Source organism: Nematolebias whitei, chromosome 9 (genome assembly GCF_014905685.2).
Source record: "Nematolebias whitei isolate Nwh7 chromosome 9, NemWhi1, whole genome shotgun sequence".
Lineage (NCBI taxonomy): Eukaryota > Metazoa > Chordata > Actinopteri > Cyprinodontiformes > Rivulidae > Nematolebias > Nematolebias whitei.
In genome coordinates this window covers 2,839,675-2,855,254 of record NC_056506.1, presented here as the reverse complement: position 1 = coordinate 2,855,254, position 15,580 = coordinate 2,839,675, and the positions used below count along the sequence as shown (strand labels likewise).

The 15,580-nt window shown below is 46.7% G+C and overlaps 1 protein-coding gene across 1 annotated transcript in view; it reads left to right on the top strand.

Annotated features, from left to right (window-relative positions):
* depdc5 (DEP domain containing 5, GATOR1 subcomplex subunit) overlaps positions 1-15,580 on the top strand; it is a 393,910-nt gene that overhangs the window by 242,053 nt on the left and 136,277 nt on the right. The window contains 1 exon segment of the mRNA XM_037681974.1: positions 14,734-14,793. Within this exon segment, the coding sequence (XP_037537902.1) occupies positions 14,734-14,793 (60 nt within the window).

The window sequence follows — 15,580 nt, the reverse complement described above, 5'->3', positions numbered from 1 at the left end:
TTTCACAGTGTCAACAAATCCCAAAAAAGTTGGGACAAGTAGCAATAAGTGGCTGGAAAAAGGAAAGTGAGCATATAACGAACAGCTGGAAGACCAATTAACACTAATTAGGTCAATTGACAACATGATTGGGGATAAAAAGAGCTTCTCAGAGTGTCAGTGTCTCTCAGAAGCCAAGATGGTAAGAGGATCACCAATTCCAGCATTGTTGCGCAGAAAGATAGTGCCACAATACCAGAATGGTGTTACCCAACGTAAAATAGCAAAGACTTTTAAGTTATCATCATCAACCGTGCATAACATCATCAAAAGATTCAGAGAATCTGGAACAATCGCTGTGCGTAAGAGTCAAGGCCGTAAAACTCTACTGGATGCTCGTGATCTCCAGGCCCTTAAACGTCACTGCACCTCAAACAGGAATGCCACTGTCAAGGAAATAACAGAATGGGTTCAGGAATACTTCCAGAAAGCATTATCAGTGAACACAATCCACCGTGCCATCCGCCGTTGCCAGCTGAAACTCTACAGTGCAAAGAGGAAGCCATTTCTAAGCAAGCTCCACAAGCTCAGACGTTTGCACTGGGCCAGGGGTCATTTAAAATGGAGTGTGGCAAAATGGAAGACTGTTCTGTGGTCAGATGAGTCATGATTTGAAGTTCTTTATGGAACACTGGGACGCCATGTCATCTGGACCAGAGAGGACAAGGATAGCCCAAGTTGTTATCAACGCTCCGTTCAGAAGCCTGCATCACTGATGGTATGGGGTTGCATGAGCGCTTGTGGCATGGGCAGCTTGCATGTCTGGAAAGGCACCATTAATGCAGAGAACTATATTCAGGTTCTAGAACAACATATGCTCCCATCTAGACGTCATCTCTTTCAGGGAAGACCCTGCATTTTTCAACACGATAATGCCAGACCACATTCTGCAGCAATCACAACATCATGGCTACGTAGGAGAAGGATCCGGGTACTGAAATGGCCAGCCTGCAGTCCAGATCTTTCACCTATAGAGAACATTTGGCACATCATAAAGAGGAAGGTGTGTCAAAGAAGGCCCAAGACGATTGAACAGTTAGAGGCCTGTATTAGACATGAATGGGAGAGCATTCCTATTTCTAAACTTGAGAAACTGGTCTCCTTTGTCCCCAGACGTCTGTTGAGTGTTGTAAGAAGAAGGGGGGATGCCACACAGTGGTAAAAATGGACTAGTCCCAACTTTTTTGGGATTTGTTCAGCCATGAAATTTGGAAACAACAGAGTTTTCCCTTAAAATGAAACATTCTCTCAGTTTAAACTTTTGATCTGTGATTTGTGTTCTATTCTGAATAAAATATTAGATGTTGGCACCTCCTCATCATTGCATTCAGTTTTTATTCACAATTTGTTTAGTGTCCCAACTTTTTTGAATCCGGTTTGTATATAATCAGTCAAAGCTTTATTAAAAATGTCTGGGTTTCTTAAGGTTCAGACCTGTAATTACTGTTGATTCATCTGGTCAGGTGGGGTTCGGCAATGATAGCTGGGGCCGGGTCAGATTTGGGCCCGAATGCAACTCTATTTTGAATATCTACCTTTCTAACAGTGATGAAACAGGCGGGCTGTTTAGATTCTTCATTACATTTTACAAAGTACCGGTAATCAAGAAAACGCTGCAAAACAATATTTACCCCCTTACAGTTGCTTCTGTTAATGCTTTTTTGTCACACGTGCATGTTTCACATCATCAAGCAAATGTTAATATAAAACAATGATAAAGACACATATGCTATTTTTAACTGATGATTTATTTTTTAAAAGGTATCCAAACCAATGTGGCCCAACCTGGTGTTAGCAAGGCCAGCCCCTCAAGCTGCAGTTAGTCCAGAACATAGGTTATGTACTGTAACCACAGATTCTATGAATATGGGTTCAGCCCTTTAAGCCGTACTTTTGGGTCTCACCCCGTGCACAGCGTGCCAACACTGAAAAAACTCTGGTCAACACCCACCCACTGTGTGGGCCCCACCCCTAGACCACATAAATAGCATACGGTTCCGTAGATCTTCTCCCACATAACTAACTTTTTTTCAGCTACTTGGGAGCCAGTGAGGCCCAGTGCTTAAAGGGCTGCACCCATATTCATAGAATCTGTGGTTACAGTGCGTAACCTACGTTCTGTTTCATATGGGTTTGCCCTTTAAGCCGGACTGAGAACTGAATATTCAGCTTACTCACGCATTTTACCCCAAGAGGGAGAATAGGGAAAAACTTCTGTATAAGAAACAACTTCCCTTGCTTGGATGTCAGACAGGAAAAATGAATGAAGATGGCTGTGATGTCACTCAGACAGGACTCTGAGAACCAAGTGTGTCAGAGACAAATTGGGCAGCACGATGGCTCAGTGGTTATTACTGTCGCCTCATAGCAAGAAGGTCCAGGGTTCAATCCCCAGTTGGACCTGGTGTCTTTCTGTGTGGAGTTTGCATGTTCTTTGCATGCTTGCGTGGGTTTTCTTCGGTTTCCTCCCACAGAACAAAAACATGCATGTTAGGTCTCCCTTGCAAAAGAGATCTGTGATCTCAATGGGATTTGCCTGGTTACATAAACGTTAATAAGTAAATAAATAAAATAAATAAATTAGAGACATCACACATGGATGAAGGAGTTCGATGATGACCAGGAAGTCGCGGAGCAGATGTCCTGTACAGGCACACCACCGTGCAGCACCATGGAGGTTGAGATCCCTCTGGTGGAATGAGCCCTAAGTCCATCAGAAGGAGGAAGACCGGCCACCGAGTATGCTAAAGAAGTAGCATCACATAGCCAGTGAGACAAGTGTTAAGGAGATAAAGGTTGATCTTGTGACTGATTTCTGACGTGAATGAACGTTCAGATTTACGCAGAGTGGTCGTGCGTCTTACGCAACACGCAAGTGCATGAACAGGAAAAAGGAGGTGATATTGAGCTCCTTTAAGAATTATGAGGAGGGGAGTAGAATCCCCCCAGCGTTATAATTCTAGATCTGAAAGAACTAGTTATGCTTGTAGGTGTAAAAGCAGGATTTGGGTGAAGCACCTCTGAGCTCACATCGCCTTGGATTTTTAGACAGGAGGGAGCGACCGACTGGGCTGAGAGGTCGCTCTCTCTCTCTTTGCTGACGTCAAAGCTAATAGCAAATCTGTTTTAAAAGATAGAAATTTCAGCGATACCTGATCTAAAGTTTCGAATGGTTCTTTAGACGGTGCATGGAATACACATGCTAAATCCCATTGTGGAAGTAACATGCATGGCACCAGCGTGTGTCTGCGCACACCCCTCAAAAATTGTTAAGTGAGAGGATGATTAAAAACTGTTCTGTTGTTAAAACCCTCATGACAATAGGAAATGGCTGCAGTGTACGTTTTAATCATGATGAAGGCCAGGTTTCTGTCCATCAGCAGCTGCAGAAAAGATAATATGTAACTTAAAGGACAAGAAATCTGATCTACATCCTTCTCTAAGCACCATTTCTGAAAAGCTACCCACTTGGCTGCGTAGCAAGCCATGGTGGAAGCTGCATGTGCACCTTGGATCATGTGCACCTTGGATCGTGCGCACCACGTCCTGAGAGAAACCCAATTTCTCTAAACATTCCCGTTCAGCAGCCAGGCCCAGAGACGCTGACCTCTCACCGGTGGGCTCCTGATTGCTCCCCCTGTCTGCAAGAGAGCATCCTCTTGCCACAGCAGTTTTCATGGTTTGCTCGTCAGCTGTTGGAGAACCAGGAAACATGGAGCACCCATGCGTTCTGGAGCGATCAGAATCGCCCTCAATTGTTCTTCTCAGATCTGCTCCAGCAGTGGAGTCGGAGGAAATGCATAGAGCAACATCTGAGGCCATGATTTGTGAGCAAATGCGTTCACCCCCAGTGGTGGCACGTCCCGTGGGTTCAGAGAGAAAAACAGTTCACACTAAGTGTTTTCTTGAGTGGCCATTAGATCCATGTCCGCTTTCCCAAACCTGCTCCCTATCTGGAGGATCAGATCTGGGTTGAGGCTCCAGTCTTTGTCTCAGGGGCTGCCCCATGACATAATATCTGCTCCACTGTTTAGCATGCCTGGGATGTAAACAGCTCTGATGGAGGGAAGATGTGTGTGCATCCAGCAGAGCAACACACTGGCCGCGTCCAGCTGCTGAGCCGAGTGAACGTCCTCTTGGCAATTTATGTAAGCTGTGGCAGTTCTGTTGTCCGTGTGGACCATCACATGATGACCCTGCAGTAGCGGGGCAAAGTGTTGGATCATTTTCCGCATGGTAATCAGTTCAAGCATGTTTATGTGGAGAGACGTGGGGTGGCCATCTGGGACAGACACGACCCCCCCCCCCCCCCCATCCTGAGAGGAACGCGTCTGTGAACACGGAAAATAAAGATGTCACTCTGCCCAGGGGAACCCCTCTCAACAGGTGCTGGGGGTTTCCTCAATGACTCAGGTCCGCCCTACTGACCGGGGAATGGTAATCACTCGGAACTTGTGACGAGAGAGGTCGAGGCGCTTGCGATTGAACCATCTCTGTAGTTTCCTTTCAGGAAGGCCCAGTTAGGATATCCACATTTCTCTAGATCCTGTCTTGTGTGAGATTTTTCCTTCTGCCTTCTTGAAAGCAGAAAAGAAACCCAAACAGGACTCCAGTCAGCCATCAGGTGAAAAGTAGGAACCCAGACCAGTGGTCATTCTATATGTTGAGGGAGTATCAGAGAAACTGAGACGTTTATTTTCTAAACATAACGTCCCAGTGGCTTTTAAACCCCAAAATACATTACGACAAAGACTGGTTCATCCCAAAGATCCAGTTCCCCGGCACAAACAGAGTAATATTGTGTATGTTGTTAAGTGTCAGGAGGGCTGTGATCAGTCTTACATCGGGGAAATTAAACAGCCACTGGCCAAAAGGATGGACCAGCACAGAAGAGTAACACTATCAGGCCAGGACTCTGTGGTCTACACTCATCTCGAGGCCAGTGGTCACTCTTTCAGGGATGAAGATGTTCATATCCTGGATAGAGAGGAACGATGGTTTGAGAGAGGAGTAAAGGAGGCCATCTTTGTGAAAAGAAACCGTCCATCATTAAACAGGGGTGGAGGCCTCCGGGTTCATCTGTCCCCCTCTTACAATGTTGTTATTGCTAGTATCACTCAGCCCTCTGTGAATAGTAAACAGCCATCAGGGTGCTAATGATCCATTGTTAGGCTGATGGTCCTTCTTGATCATGTGAGCAGCTGGTTTTGGTTGTCAGCAGCAAACTAGTTGATCCACTCTGAGAAGGTGCTATTCATAAGACTGAGCTGAAGACAGCACCTCAGACTGAGGAAGTCTTTCAGATGAAAGAAGAAACATTTCTACTTTTTTTGTTGTTGCTTTGTTTGTTTTTTGAATGTCCAGAGGACCAGATTTAACTTTTTTAGAGTTTCTACCTGGATTATTGAGTATGCATCAGGACAATTGTCAAGTCTTTGTGCGAGTTCACTGTGGCGACCCCTGAAGAAGGGAGCAGCAAAATAAAAATAAATAAATCACAAACATAATAAAATGACAAACATTTGAACAATTTAAAAAATCATAAAAGGCAGAAACTGTAAGAAAAAATAACACTGGCACTGATTTAATGGTTTTACATTGTTTATTGTTAAGAAATCTCTGAAATGAGATCTTACATTTTGAGTTCGACTGGAGATGGCTCCATACTGTTGCAGCAGCAAAGCTGAATGCTTGTTTTCCCATCCATCCATCCATCCATCCATCCATCCATCCACCCATTCATTTTCTTCCGCTTATCCGTTGTCAGGTCACGGGGGTAGCAGCCCAAGTAGGGAGGCCCAGACTTCCCTCTCCCCAGCCACTTGGGCCAGCTCTTCCGGGGGAATCCCGAGGCGTTCCCAGGCCAGCCGAGAAACATAGTCCCTCCAGCGTGTCCTGGGTCTTCCTCTGGGCCTCCTCCCGGTGGGACGTGTCTGGAACACCTCACCAGGGAGGTGTCCAGGAGGCATCCTAAACAGATGCCCAAACCACCCCAACTGGCTCCTCTCGACGTGGAGAAGCAGCGGCTCTACTCTGAGTCCCTCCCGGATGATCGAGCTTCTCACCCTATCTCTAAGGGAGAGCCCAGACACCCTGCGGAGAAAACTCATTCGGCCGCTTGTATCCGAGATCTCATTCTTTCGGTCACAACCCAAAGCTCGTAACCATAGATGAGGGAACCATAGAAGATGGCGCCGGTGTGTAGGGCTCCCCGTCTCTCGCTCTCTGCTTGTATTTTATTTTTGTTACTTTTACAATGGTTTGTGCAGCATGCCGAGTCATATTTTCAGTATGATCGTCGGGCACTTTTGGAGCTCCGTACATTTGCTGAAATTCCCGCGGAGTTTTTGAACAGCGGCCAGCACTCTCCCCCACCGGTCCTATCTGAGATTCCTGCGTTCCTTCTGTGTGACCCTGGCCTTTCTCCATGGAGGAAACGTCGCAGACGTCGTGGGACGCGTGCAGGGATTTTGGTGAAACTGAGGCAAAGTGTGGATTATTCTATCAGGACTCGCTCTGGATCTGATCATCTCCTCTCGGACCCATGGTGCTCCGGGGGCCCGGCTGCTGGCCAGCTGCCCGTGTGCTCAGTCCATGTAAACACCTGGAGTTGTTTACCTGTGCGCCGCACCAGCAGACCAGGAGGAGCTGTTCTTCATAACCTGCGCCCGCTGGCGCGCGCGTCTCCATCCACGGCTGTGCCTGTGTTGGACAATATTAGGATGTGTTTAATCAACGCAAGGTCTGTTTGCAACAAGACGTTTATCCTCAATGACTTTTTTAAAGATGAGGAGTTGGATTTTCTGTTCGTCACAGAATCTTGGATTTCTGATGGTGAGTCCAGCGCCTTGGTGGAACTACTTCCTCCGGACTGTCTGTGTTTCAATGCCCCGCGGCCATCAGGTCGGCACGGGGGGGGGGGGGGGGGGTTTAACATTTTTTAAAGCAAACTTGGCCTGTAAACAGTTGTCCATCCCGGTGTCCCGCGCCAGCTTTGAGCTGAGCGTCTTTGAACTCGGACACTCTCCTACGGTTCTGTGCGCGCTCGTCTACCGCCCACCTCGTTCTAAGGACTTCATAAATGAATTCTCTGACTTTTTGGCTGATATCACACAGAGATACACTCACTTTTTGCTTATTGGTGACTTTAATTTGCATGTGTGTTGTCAGGAGAAGCCCTTAGTGAAGGACTTTCTAGATTTACTGGACTCTTTTGGCTTAGCTCAGCAGGTGAACGGTCCTACCCAGGAACATGGTCACACGCTGGACCTCGTTTTAACACGCGATGTCTCTGTTTCTAATTTGAAAATCGGTGACAATGTTTTTTCAGATCACATGCCTGTATTGTTTGACTTCACCCCCCCTTGTCATACTGCTAAGACGTGCGTTCCTGCACGTACGCGTTCCATTAACCGTTTCACTGCTGCTCGTTTTAATGAAGGTTTTAACTCTGAGAGGATCGAACAGCTCTCGGTGTCTCTTACCACTGAGGAGCTAACCTCTCAGTTCAACTCTGCTTGTTTAGATGTTCTGGACTGTGTTGCTCCCCTTAAAACCAGAAAAACGAAACTTAAATCAGAGCCCTGGCTGAATGACGTCACGCGAGCCGTTAGGCGGCAGTGTCGCAGAGCTGAACGAAAGTGGAGGAAGGACAGGCTCCAGGTGTCTTTTCAAATGTTAAGGGAGAGTTGGCGTCACTATCAGAAAACCGTTAAAGCTGCCAAATGTAAATTATTTTCTGATTTAATTGTCTCCAACTCCCACAACCCCCGATTTCTTTTCTCCACCCTGAACTCAGTTCTACACCTCTGTGAGCCTTCACCTCTGGAAGCCTCAACTGAGCTGTGTGAGAACTTCCTCCATTTCTTTTTAGAAAAAGTGGCAAACACCTGGGCACTCATTTCTCCACCAGCTCATGATCTGTCCATCCCATCTCAGTGTGTGGCTGTGTTTGACCACTTTGAGCCCATCTCTCTGTCCTCTCTGGAGCAGGTAATGTGCAGCATGAAGCCATCTGGTTCCCCCTTTGATGTGGTCCCCCCTCGACTGCTAAAGGAAGTTTTTCCTACCCTGGGTCCTTTTATCCTCACTGTTCTGAATAGCAGTTTATCCTCAGGTGTGGTGCCAAAGACTTTTAAACATGCTGCTGTCCAGCCCCTCCTGAAAAAACCTAACCTTGACCCCTCAGTCATGTCCAACTTCCGGCCTGTCTCCAGACTCCCATTCACCTCTAAACTACTGGAAAAAATTGTGGAGTCTCATTTGAAACAGTTTTTGGGGGATCACGCTATCCTTGAGTTATTCCAATCTGGCTTCAAATCTCTCCATAGCACTGAAACTGCTCTACTGAAGGTTTTTAATGACATTTTCATATCCACAGACGCAGGTGATTCTGTGCTGCTTGTCCTATTGGACCTTACATCTGCTTTTGACACCATCGACCACAACATCCTCATTCCTAGACTGGAGCAGTGGGTGGGCATCACATGGTCAGCCCTTAAATGGTTTGGGTCCTACCTCTCTGACAGAACCTTCTGTGTCAATATCAAAGATTTTAGTTCGGCATCGACAGCGCTCCAGTGGGGGGTACCGCAGGGGTCCATCCTCGGTCCCCTTCTCTTTTCTTTATACCTGCTGCCACTAGGTGCTATCTTCCGCAAACACGACATACCCTTTCATTTCTATGCCGATGATTGCCAAATTTACTTCCCCCTGAGGCACAGAGGCACACGCTCTATTCAGCCTCTTCTTGACTGCCTGACTGACATCCGGGACTGGATGGCTTTAAACTTCTTAAGCTTCAATGAGAAGAAGTCTGAAGTCATGCTGTTCCATCCCAGTGGCTCACTCATGAACCATGACATTGACCTTTTATCTCTAGCCCTGCTAGAGAAACAAAAGGTCACTAATCTGGGGGTGATAATGGGCCCGTCCTTAAAACTCAACAGTCACGTAAACATGATGGTCAAATCCTGTTTTTTTCAGCTGAGACGGCTGTCTAAGCTGAAGCCTGTACTCTCCTAAAAGAACCTTGAGACAGTGATCCACGCCTTCATAACATCTAGGCTTGATTACTGCAATTCACTTCTGTTTGGAATCAGTCAGTCCTCCATTGCTCATCTACAACTGGTCCAAAATGCTGCAGCCCGATTTTTAACTGGTATAGGCTATAGAGAGCACATCACGCCAGTTTTGGCCTCCCTGCACTGGCTACCCATTCACCTTCGGATCCATTTCAAAATTCTCATGTATCTTTTTAAATCACTGAACAGTTCCGCCCCATCCTATCTCACTGATCTTCTGCAGCCATATGTCCCACTGCGCTCTCTGAGGTCAGCAGACCAGATGCTTCTCTCAGTCCCAGAAACCCGTCGTAAGCTCAGAGGTGACAGGGCTTTCTCTGTTGCAGGTCCACGACTGTGGAATGAGTTGCCACTGAGTGTCCGGCAGGCTCCCACACTCTCAGTCTTTAAGTCTCGCTTGAAGACCCACTTCTATTCGCTTGCCTTTAACACGGTGGGATTTGTTTTGGTCCGGTCTGTTCTCTACTCTGCTGGCCATTTTAGTTAGCTTCTGCTGCTATTTGTATCTGTATTTCTATTTTATGTTTTCCTATCTGCTGTGCATGTTTGGTTCTTTTGTACAGCACTTTGGTTGGCCTTGTTGCTGTTTTAAGTGCTATATAAATAAATTGGTATGGTATGGTATGGTATGGTAGGAACGTAGATCGATCGGTAAATTGAGAGCTTCGCCATTTGACTCAGCTCTCTCTACACCACGACAGACCTGTATAGCGCCTGCTTCACTGCAGACGCTGCACCTATCCGCCTATCGATCTCACGCTCCATTTTTCCCTCATTCGTGAACAAGACCCCAAGATACTTAAACTCCCCCACTTGGGGCAGGACCTCCTCCCTGACCCGGACAGGGCACTCTACCCTTTTCTGGCTCAAGACCATGGCCTCGGATTTGGAGGAACTGATCCTCATCCCAGCCGTGTCGCATTCGGCTGCAAACCGTTCCAGGGAAAGCTGTAGATCACAATCTGATGAAGCCAATAAGACAACATCATCTGCAAAAAGCAGAGATCCAATCCTAAGGCCACCAAAACGGATCCCCTCAACACCTTGGCTGCGCCTAGAAATTCTGTCCATAAAAGTTATGAACAGAATCGTTGAATAAAGGCAACCTTGGCGGAGTCCAACTCTCAACGGGATCAAGCCCGACTTACTGCTGGCGATGCGGACCAGGCTCTGACACCGGTCATACAGGGACCTAACAGCCCGTATCAACGGGCCCGGTACCCCATACTCCCAGAGTACCCCCCACAGGGTTCCCCGAGGGACGCGGTCAAGTCGGATGCCTTCTTCAAGTCGACAAAGCACATGTAGACCGGTTGGGCAAACTCCCACGCACCCTCCAGGACCCTGCTGAGAGTGTAGAGCTGGTCCAGTGCTCTACGGCCAGGACGAATACCGCACTGCTCCTCCTGAATCCGAGGTTTGACTATCCAACGGACCCTCCTCTCCAGATCCCCCGAATAGACCTTACCAGGGAGGCTTAAGAGCTTGATTCCCCTGTAGTTGGAACACACTCTACGGTCCCCCTTTTTGAATAGGGGGACCACCCCCCCGGTCTGCCAATCCAGGGGAACTTCCCCCGATGTCCACGCAATATTGCAGAGTCACTTAAGCCAACACAACCCTACAACATCCAGAGCCTTAAGGAACTCTGGGCGAATCTCATCCACCCCTGGGGCCCTGCCACCGAGGAGCTTTTTAACCACCTCTGTGACCTCAGCACCAGAGATTGGAGGGCCCGACCCAGAGTCCCCAGGCTCCGCTTCCTCAGTGGAAGACGTGCCAGGGGGATTGAGGAGGTCTTCAAAGTATTCCGCCCACCGACCCAAAACATCCCGAGTTGAGGTCAGCAGCACACCACTCCCACTATAAACAGTGTTGGTGGCGTACCGCTTTCCCCCCCTGAGACGCCGGATGGTGGACCAGAATCGCCTCGAAGTCGTGCGGAAGTCATTCTCCATGGCCTCTCCGAACTCCTCCCATGCTCGAGTTTTTGCCTCAGCGACCACCCGAGCTGCATGTCGCTTGGACTGCCGGTACCCATCAGCTGCTTCCGGGGTCCCACAGGCCAAAACGGCCTGATAGGACTCCTTCTTCAGCCTGACAGCATCCCTCATCGACGGTGTCAACCATCGGGTTCGAGGGTTGCCGCTGCGACAGGCACCAAAAACCTTGCGGCCGCAGCTCCGGTAAGCCGCCTTGACAATAGAGGCACGAATCATGGTCCACTCAAACTCAATGTCCCCCACCTCCCCCGGAACATGTTCGAAGTTCTCCCGGAGGTGGGAGTTAAAACTCCGTCTCACAGGAAACTCTGCCAGACGTTCCCAGCAAACCCTCACAATACGTTTGGGTCTGCCAGGTCTGACCGGCATCCTCCCCCACCATCGGAGCCAACTCACCACCAGGTAGTGATCAGTGGACAGCTCCGCCCCTCTCTTCACCCGAGTGTCCAAGACATGTGGCCGCAGATCAGATGAGACGATGACAAAGTCGATCATCGAACTGCGGCCTAGGGTGTCCTGGTGCCAAGAGCACATATGGACACCCTTATGCTTGAACAAGGTGTTCGTTATTGACAATCCATGACGAGCACAGAAGTCCAACAACAGAACACCACTCGGGTTCAGATCAGGGGGGCCATTCCTCCCAACCACACCCTTCCAGGTCTCACTGTCATTGCCCACATGAGCATTGAAGTTTCCCAGCAGAACAAGGGAGTCCCCAGGAGGTGCACTTTCCAGTACCCCCTCCAAGGACTCCAAAAAGGGTGGATAATCTGAACTGCCGTTTGGTGCATAACCACAAATGACAGTCAGAACCCGCCCCCCCTCACGTAGGCGGAGGGAGGCCACCCTCTCATTCACCAGGGTGAACCCCAACACACAGGCACCAAGTTGGGGGGCAATAAGTATGCCCACTCCTGCTCGGCGCCTCTCACCAGGGCCAACTCCAGAGTGGAAGAGTGTCCAGCCTCTCTCAAGGAAACTGGTTCCAGAGCCATGCGTAGAGGTGAGTCCGACTATATCTAGCTTGAACCTCTCAGCCTCACACACCAGCTCAGGCTCCTTCCCCACCAGTGAGGTGACATTCCACGTCCCAATAGCCAGCTTCTGTAGCCGAGGATCAGACCGCCAGGGCCACACAAAGTCTTACAAATCAAATCAAAGGCATCCATTGAGTCTGTCTTTGTACATTCAGAGGTCATTTAGCTTTGTTCTACAACTCACAGTAATGTGTGAGGCACCTACAGCTGGTTACAAACCTCACGGCACAGTGGTAAACAGTGTTCAATGATTAGAGACATTTAGCCGAGGCATTCGTGTACAAAACATCATCATAATCAAGCAAAGGTAAAATGGTTGCTGAAACCAGTTATTATCTTTGAGGGAGAGCCAGGATCCATTGCAGTCATAGAACACAAGCTTCACCCTCAGTTTTCAGACAAATTGGTAATGTGTGTTTTGAAAGAGAGCTCCTTATCAAGTGTAAAACACAGGTTAGCAAGTAACTCAATTTGTTTACCTTGAACAGTATTAATCATTGAAGCAATCTCTGATAGCCTTTATGAATATAAGAATACCCTCGCTTTAGTTTTATCTAAACTGTTTGAAAGTTTGTAAACAAGATATAACAATGTTTAAAGCAGACTCTAAAAAAGTTCAATCTGGTCCTCTGGACATTCAAAAAACAAAACAAAGCAAAACAACAAAAAAATTGTAGAAACGTTTCGTCTCTCATCCGAAAGACTTCCTCAGTCTGAGGTGCTGTATTCTTCTCAGTCTCTTAAATAGCACCTTCTCAGAGTGGATCAACCAGTTTGCTGCTGACAACCAAAACCAGCTTCTCACATGATCAAGAAGGACCATCAGCCTAACAATGGATCATTAGCACACTGATGGCTGTTTACTATTCACAGAGGGTTGAGTGATACTAGCAATCACAGCATTGAAAGAGGTACAGTTGAACACGGAAGCCTCCACCTCTGTTTAATGATGGACCTGGATTATTGAGCATGCATCAGGATATTTAAAGCAGACTGTAAAACCTACAGCCTGTGAGAGTGAAAAGGAGCAGCAATAGATTACCGGGTCATCAACATAAAAATTATAAAAGGCATTTGACAAATTGTCATGTGAGTTGTTTATTTTTATTTTTTGTTTTTCTTCTTTCGGCTGCTCCCTTCTTCAGGGGTCACCACAGCGAACTAACTCGCACGAAGACATGGCAATTATTTTTACGTCGGATGTCCTTCCTGACGCAACCACAGAGTACAGAGCTACCACAGCCCTCTGTGTGGAGCAGAGAGCTGCTTTCTAGAGCGCTCAGGGGAGCAGATGGTGGGGGTTCAGGGCCTTGCTCAAGGGCCCAGAGTGGGATGAATGAGGGTTGAGACAGGTGTGGGTGTTTCACTATTCCCACCCACATTTTGATGTTGTAGGTACCAGGAGTTGAAACAGCAATCTTTCAATTTAAGGGGCCACCTTCTCTAACCTCTGCACCAACCCCTTGTTGTTTATATGAATGGAAAATAAAATGGGTCCTTGGACTGAATCTTGCGGGACTCCTTTTGTGATCTCAAGAAGAGAGGAACAGGAGCCAGCCAGTTGTACACACTGTTTTCTGTTTAACAATTGAAGGCAGCGCAGTGGTGCAGATGGTAGAGCTGCTGCCTCTTAGCGAGCAGGTCCCCAGTTCAAATCCCAGACGGGGGGCTTTCTGGTTGTAGTTTGCATGTTCTCTCCGTGCATGTGTGGGTTTTCACCAGGTACTCCAGTTTCCTCCCACAGATCAAAAACATGCATGTTAGGCTGATTGGTAACTCTAAATTGTCCCTAGATGAGAGTGAGAGTGTGAGTGGTTGTTTGTCTCCATGTATCCCTGTGATGGACTGGAGACCTGTCCAGGGTGTCCCCCGCCTCTCGCACTGGGATTGCTGGACATGGGCATCAGGGACCCCTGTGACCCAAAAAGGAAGAAGCGGGTAAAGATGATGGATGAATGGATGAAGTGGTCACTGAACAAATTGGCAGCTCGATTTGAAAGGCCAGTCTGATGCTGAATTTTGATCAAAAGTGTGTGATCCACGATGTCAGAGGTCTTAGACAAGTTGTTGAACAGGGCAAGATCTAGATCTTAAATGCAATATTCATTTGCCTTTACTTGTCCCAAGGTCCAGGCTGGTCCACAGAGGCTTTTTCAGTTGTTGCTCCTAAGCTGTGGTACCAGCTGTGCATCCCTTCATATTAGGCAGGCCTCATCTCGGAGTTTTGAAGTCACGTCCTGAAACACATCTGAATTTTCTGGGTTTTAATGCTGCATGGCCGTTTACCTTTTTCTCCATTTAGTGCTTTTATTTTGAGTCTTGTCATGTTTCTTTTTTACGTTTTGAACTATTGTTCTAATTTATTGCTTTTGTTTGCAGCATTTTGGCCAATTTTATTCTTGAATATATTGTATAAATAAATTGTATTTGATTTTAAAACCAGGAACATATTTCTTAGTCTTATTCTGAGTTTAGGGAAACTGTCTTTAGAGGAAATTATCGTCAGCTGCACAAGTTACTTGCAAAGATAGTAAGTATTCTTTTTTGTATTTGTGAAACTGTGTGCAGGGCCTCTTACCAACCACTGCTCCTCCTTTCAAGAGTTTTCTACCAACGGTGCAGATCCAAGTGAGTTAACTTGCCCTTTCATAATCACATTTAAATTTAAAGTTCCTCATGTTGTCATGCAGCCTCAGAATGATTGTAATCACCAAACTGATGATGGCAGTGAACCTTCTGAGGTGTCTTTACTTGTGAGGGGTTATTCAGCTTTGACAGGTTTCTGGACTGAGCGTCTGTCATCAAGGGGGTCACAGGTAGAAATGGTCATGTGGTTTGGGGTTACTCTCCCTTCTCTTGTACCCTCACTTTCTATATTACTATCTGTTTCTGGAAATCTTACATTTTCTGATGATTTTCCTATAATTTTAGTTTGTATTGAATTACAATTTTAAATTCCTTTTTTTGCATGTTTGTGTTTTAAAGCAGACACCTCTCAAATGTTTGTAAATGTATTACTCTGTCTAATGATCTCTTTCAAACAAGTAAATTGAACAGATTTTATATTTTCACCATTTGCATGATGCAATTTTTCTTCTTGAATCCCCAGTCAGCACCATTAGCTAAGGACACACGTTGGGGCCTTGTTCACACGAGAACAGTTTTTCTCGCATACAGTCTTTTTATTTCTTGTTTGGAAAAATGTCCTTGTAAGGCGTATTATGGTTTAGTCTCTATGTCTGTAAACTTTTAATTCAATTTACCAGTAATTCAGTTTATTTATATAGCACCAAGTCACAACAGAAGTCGTCTTAAGGCACTGAACAGAAACATTCATACATATATACATATATATATACATATATACATATATATATATATATATATATATATATATATATATATGTATGAATGT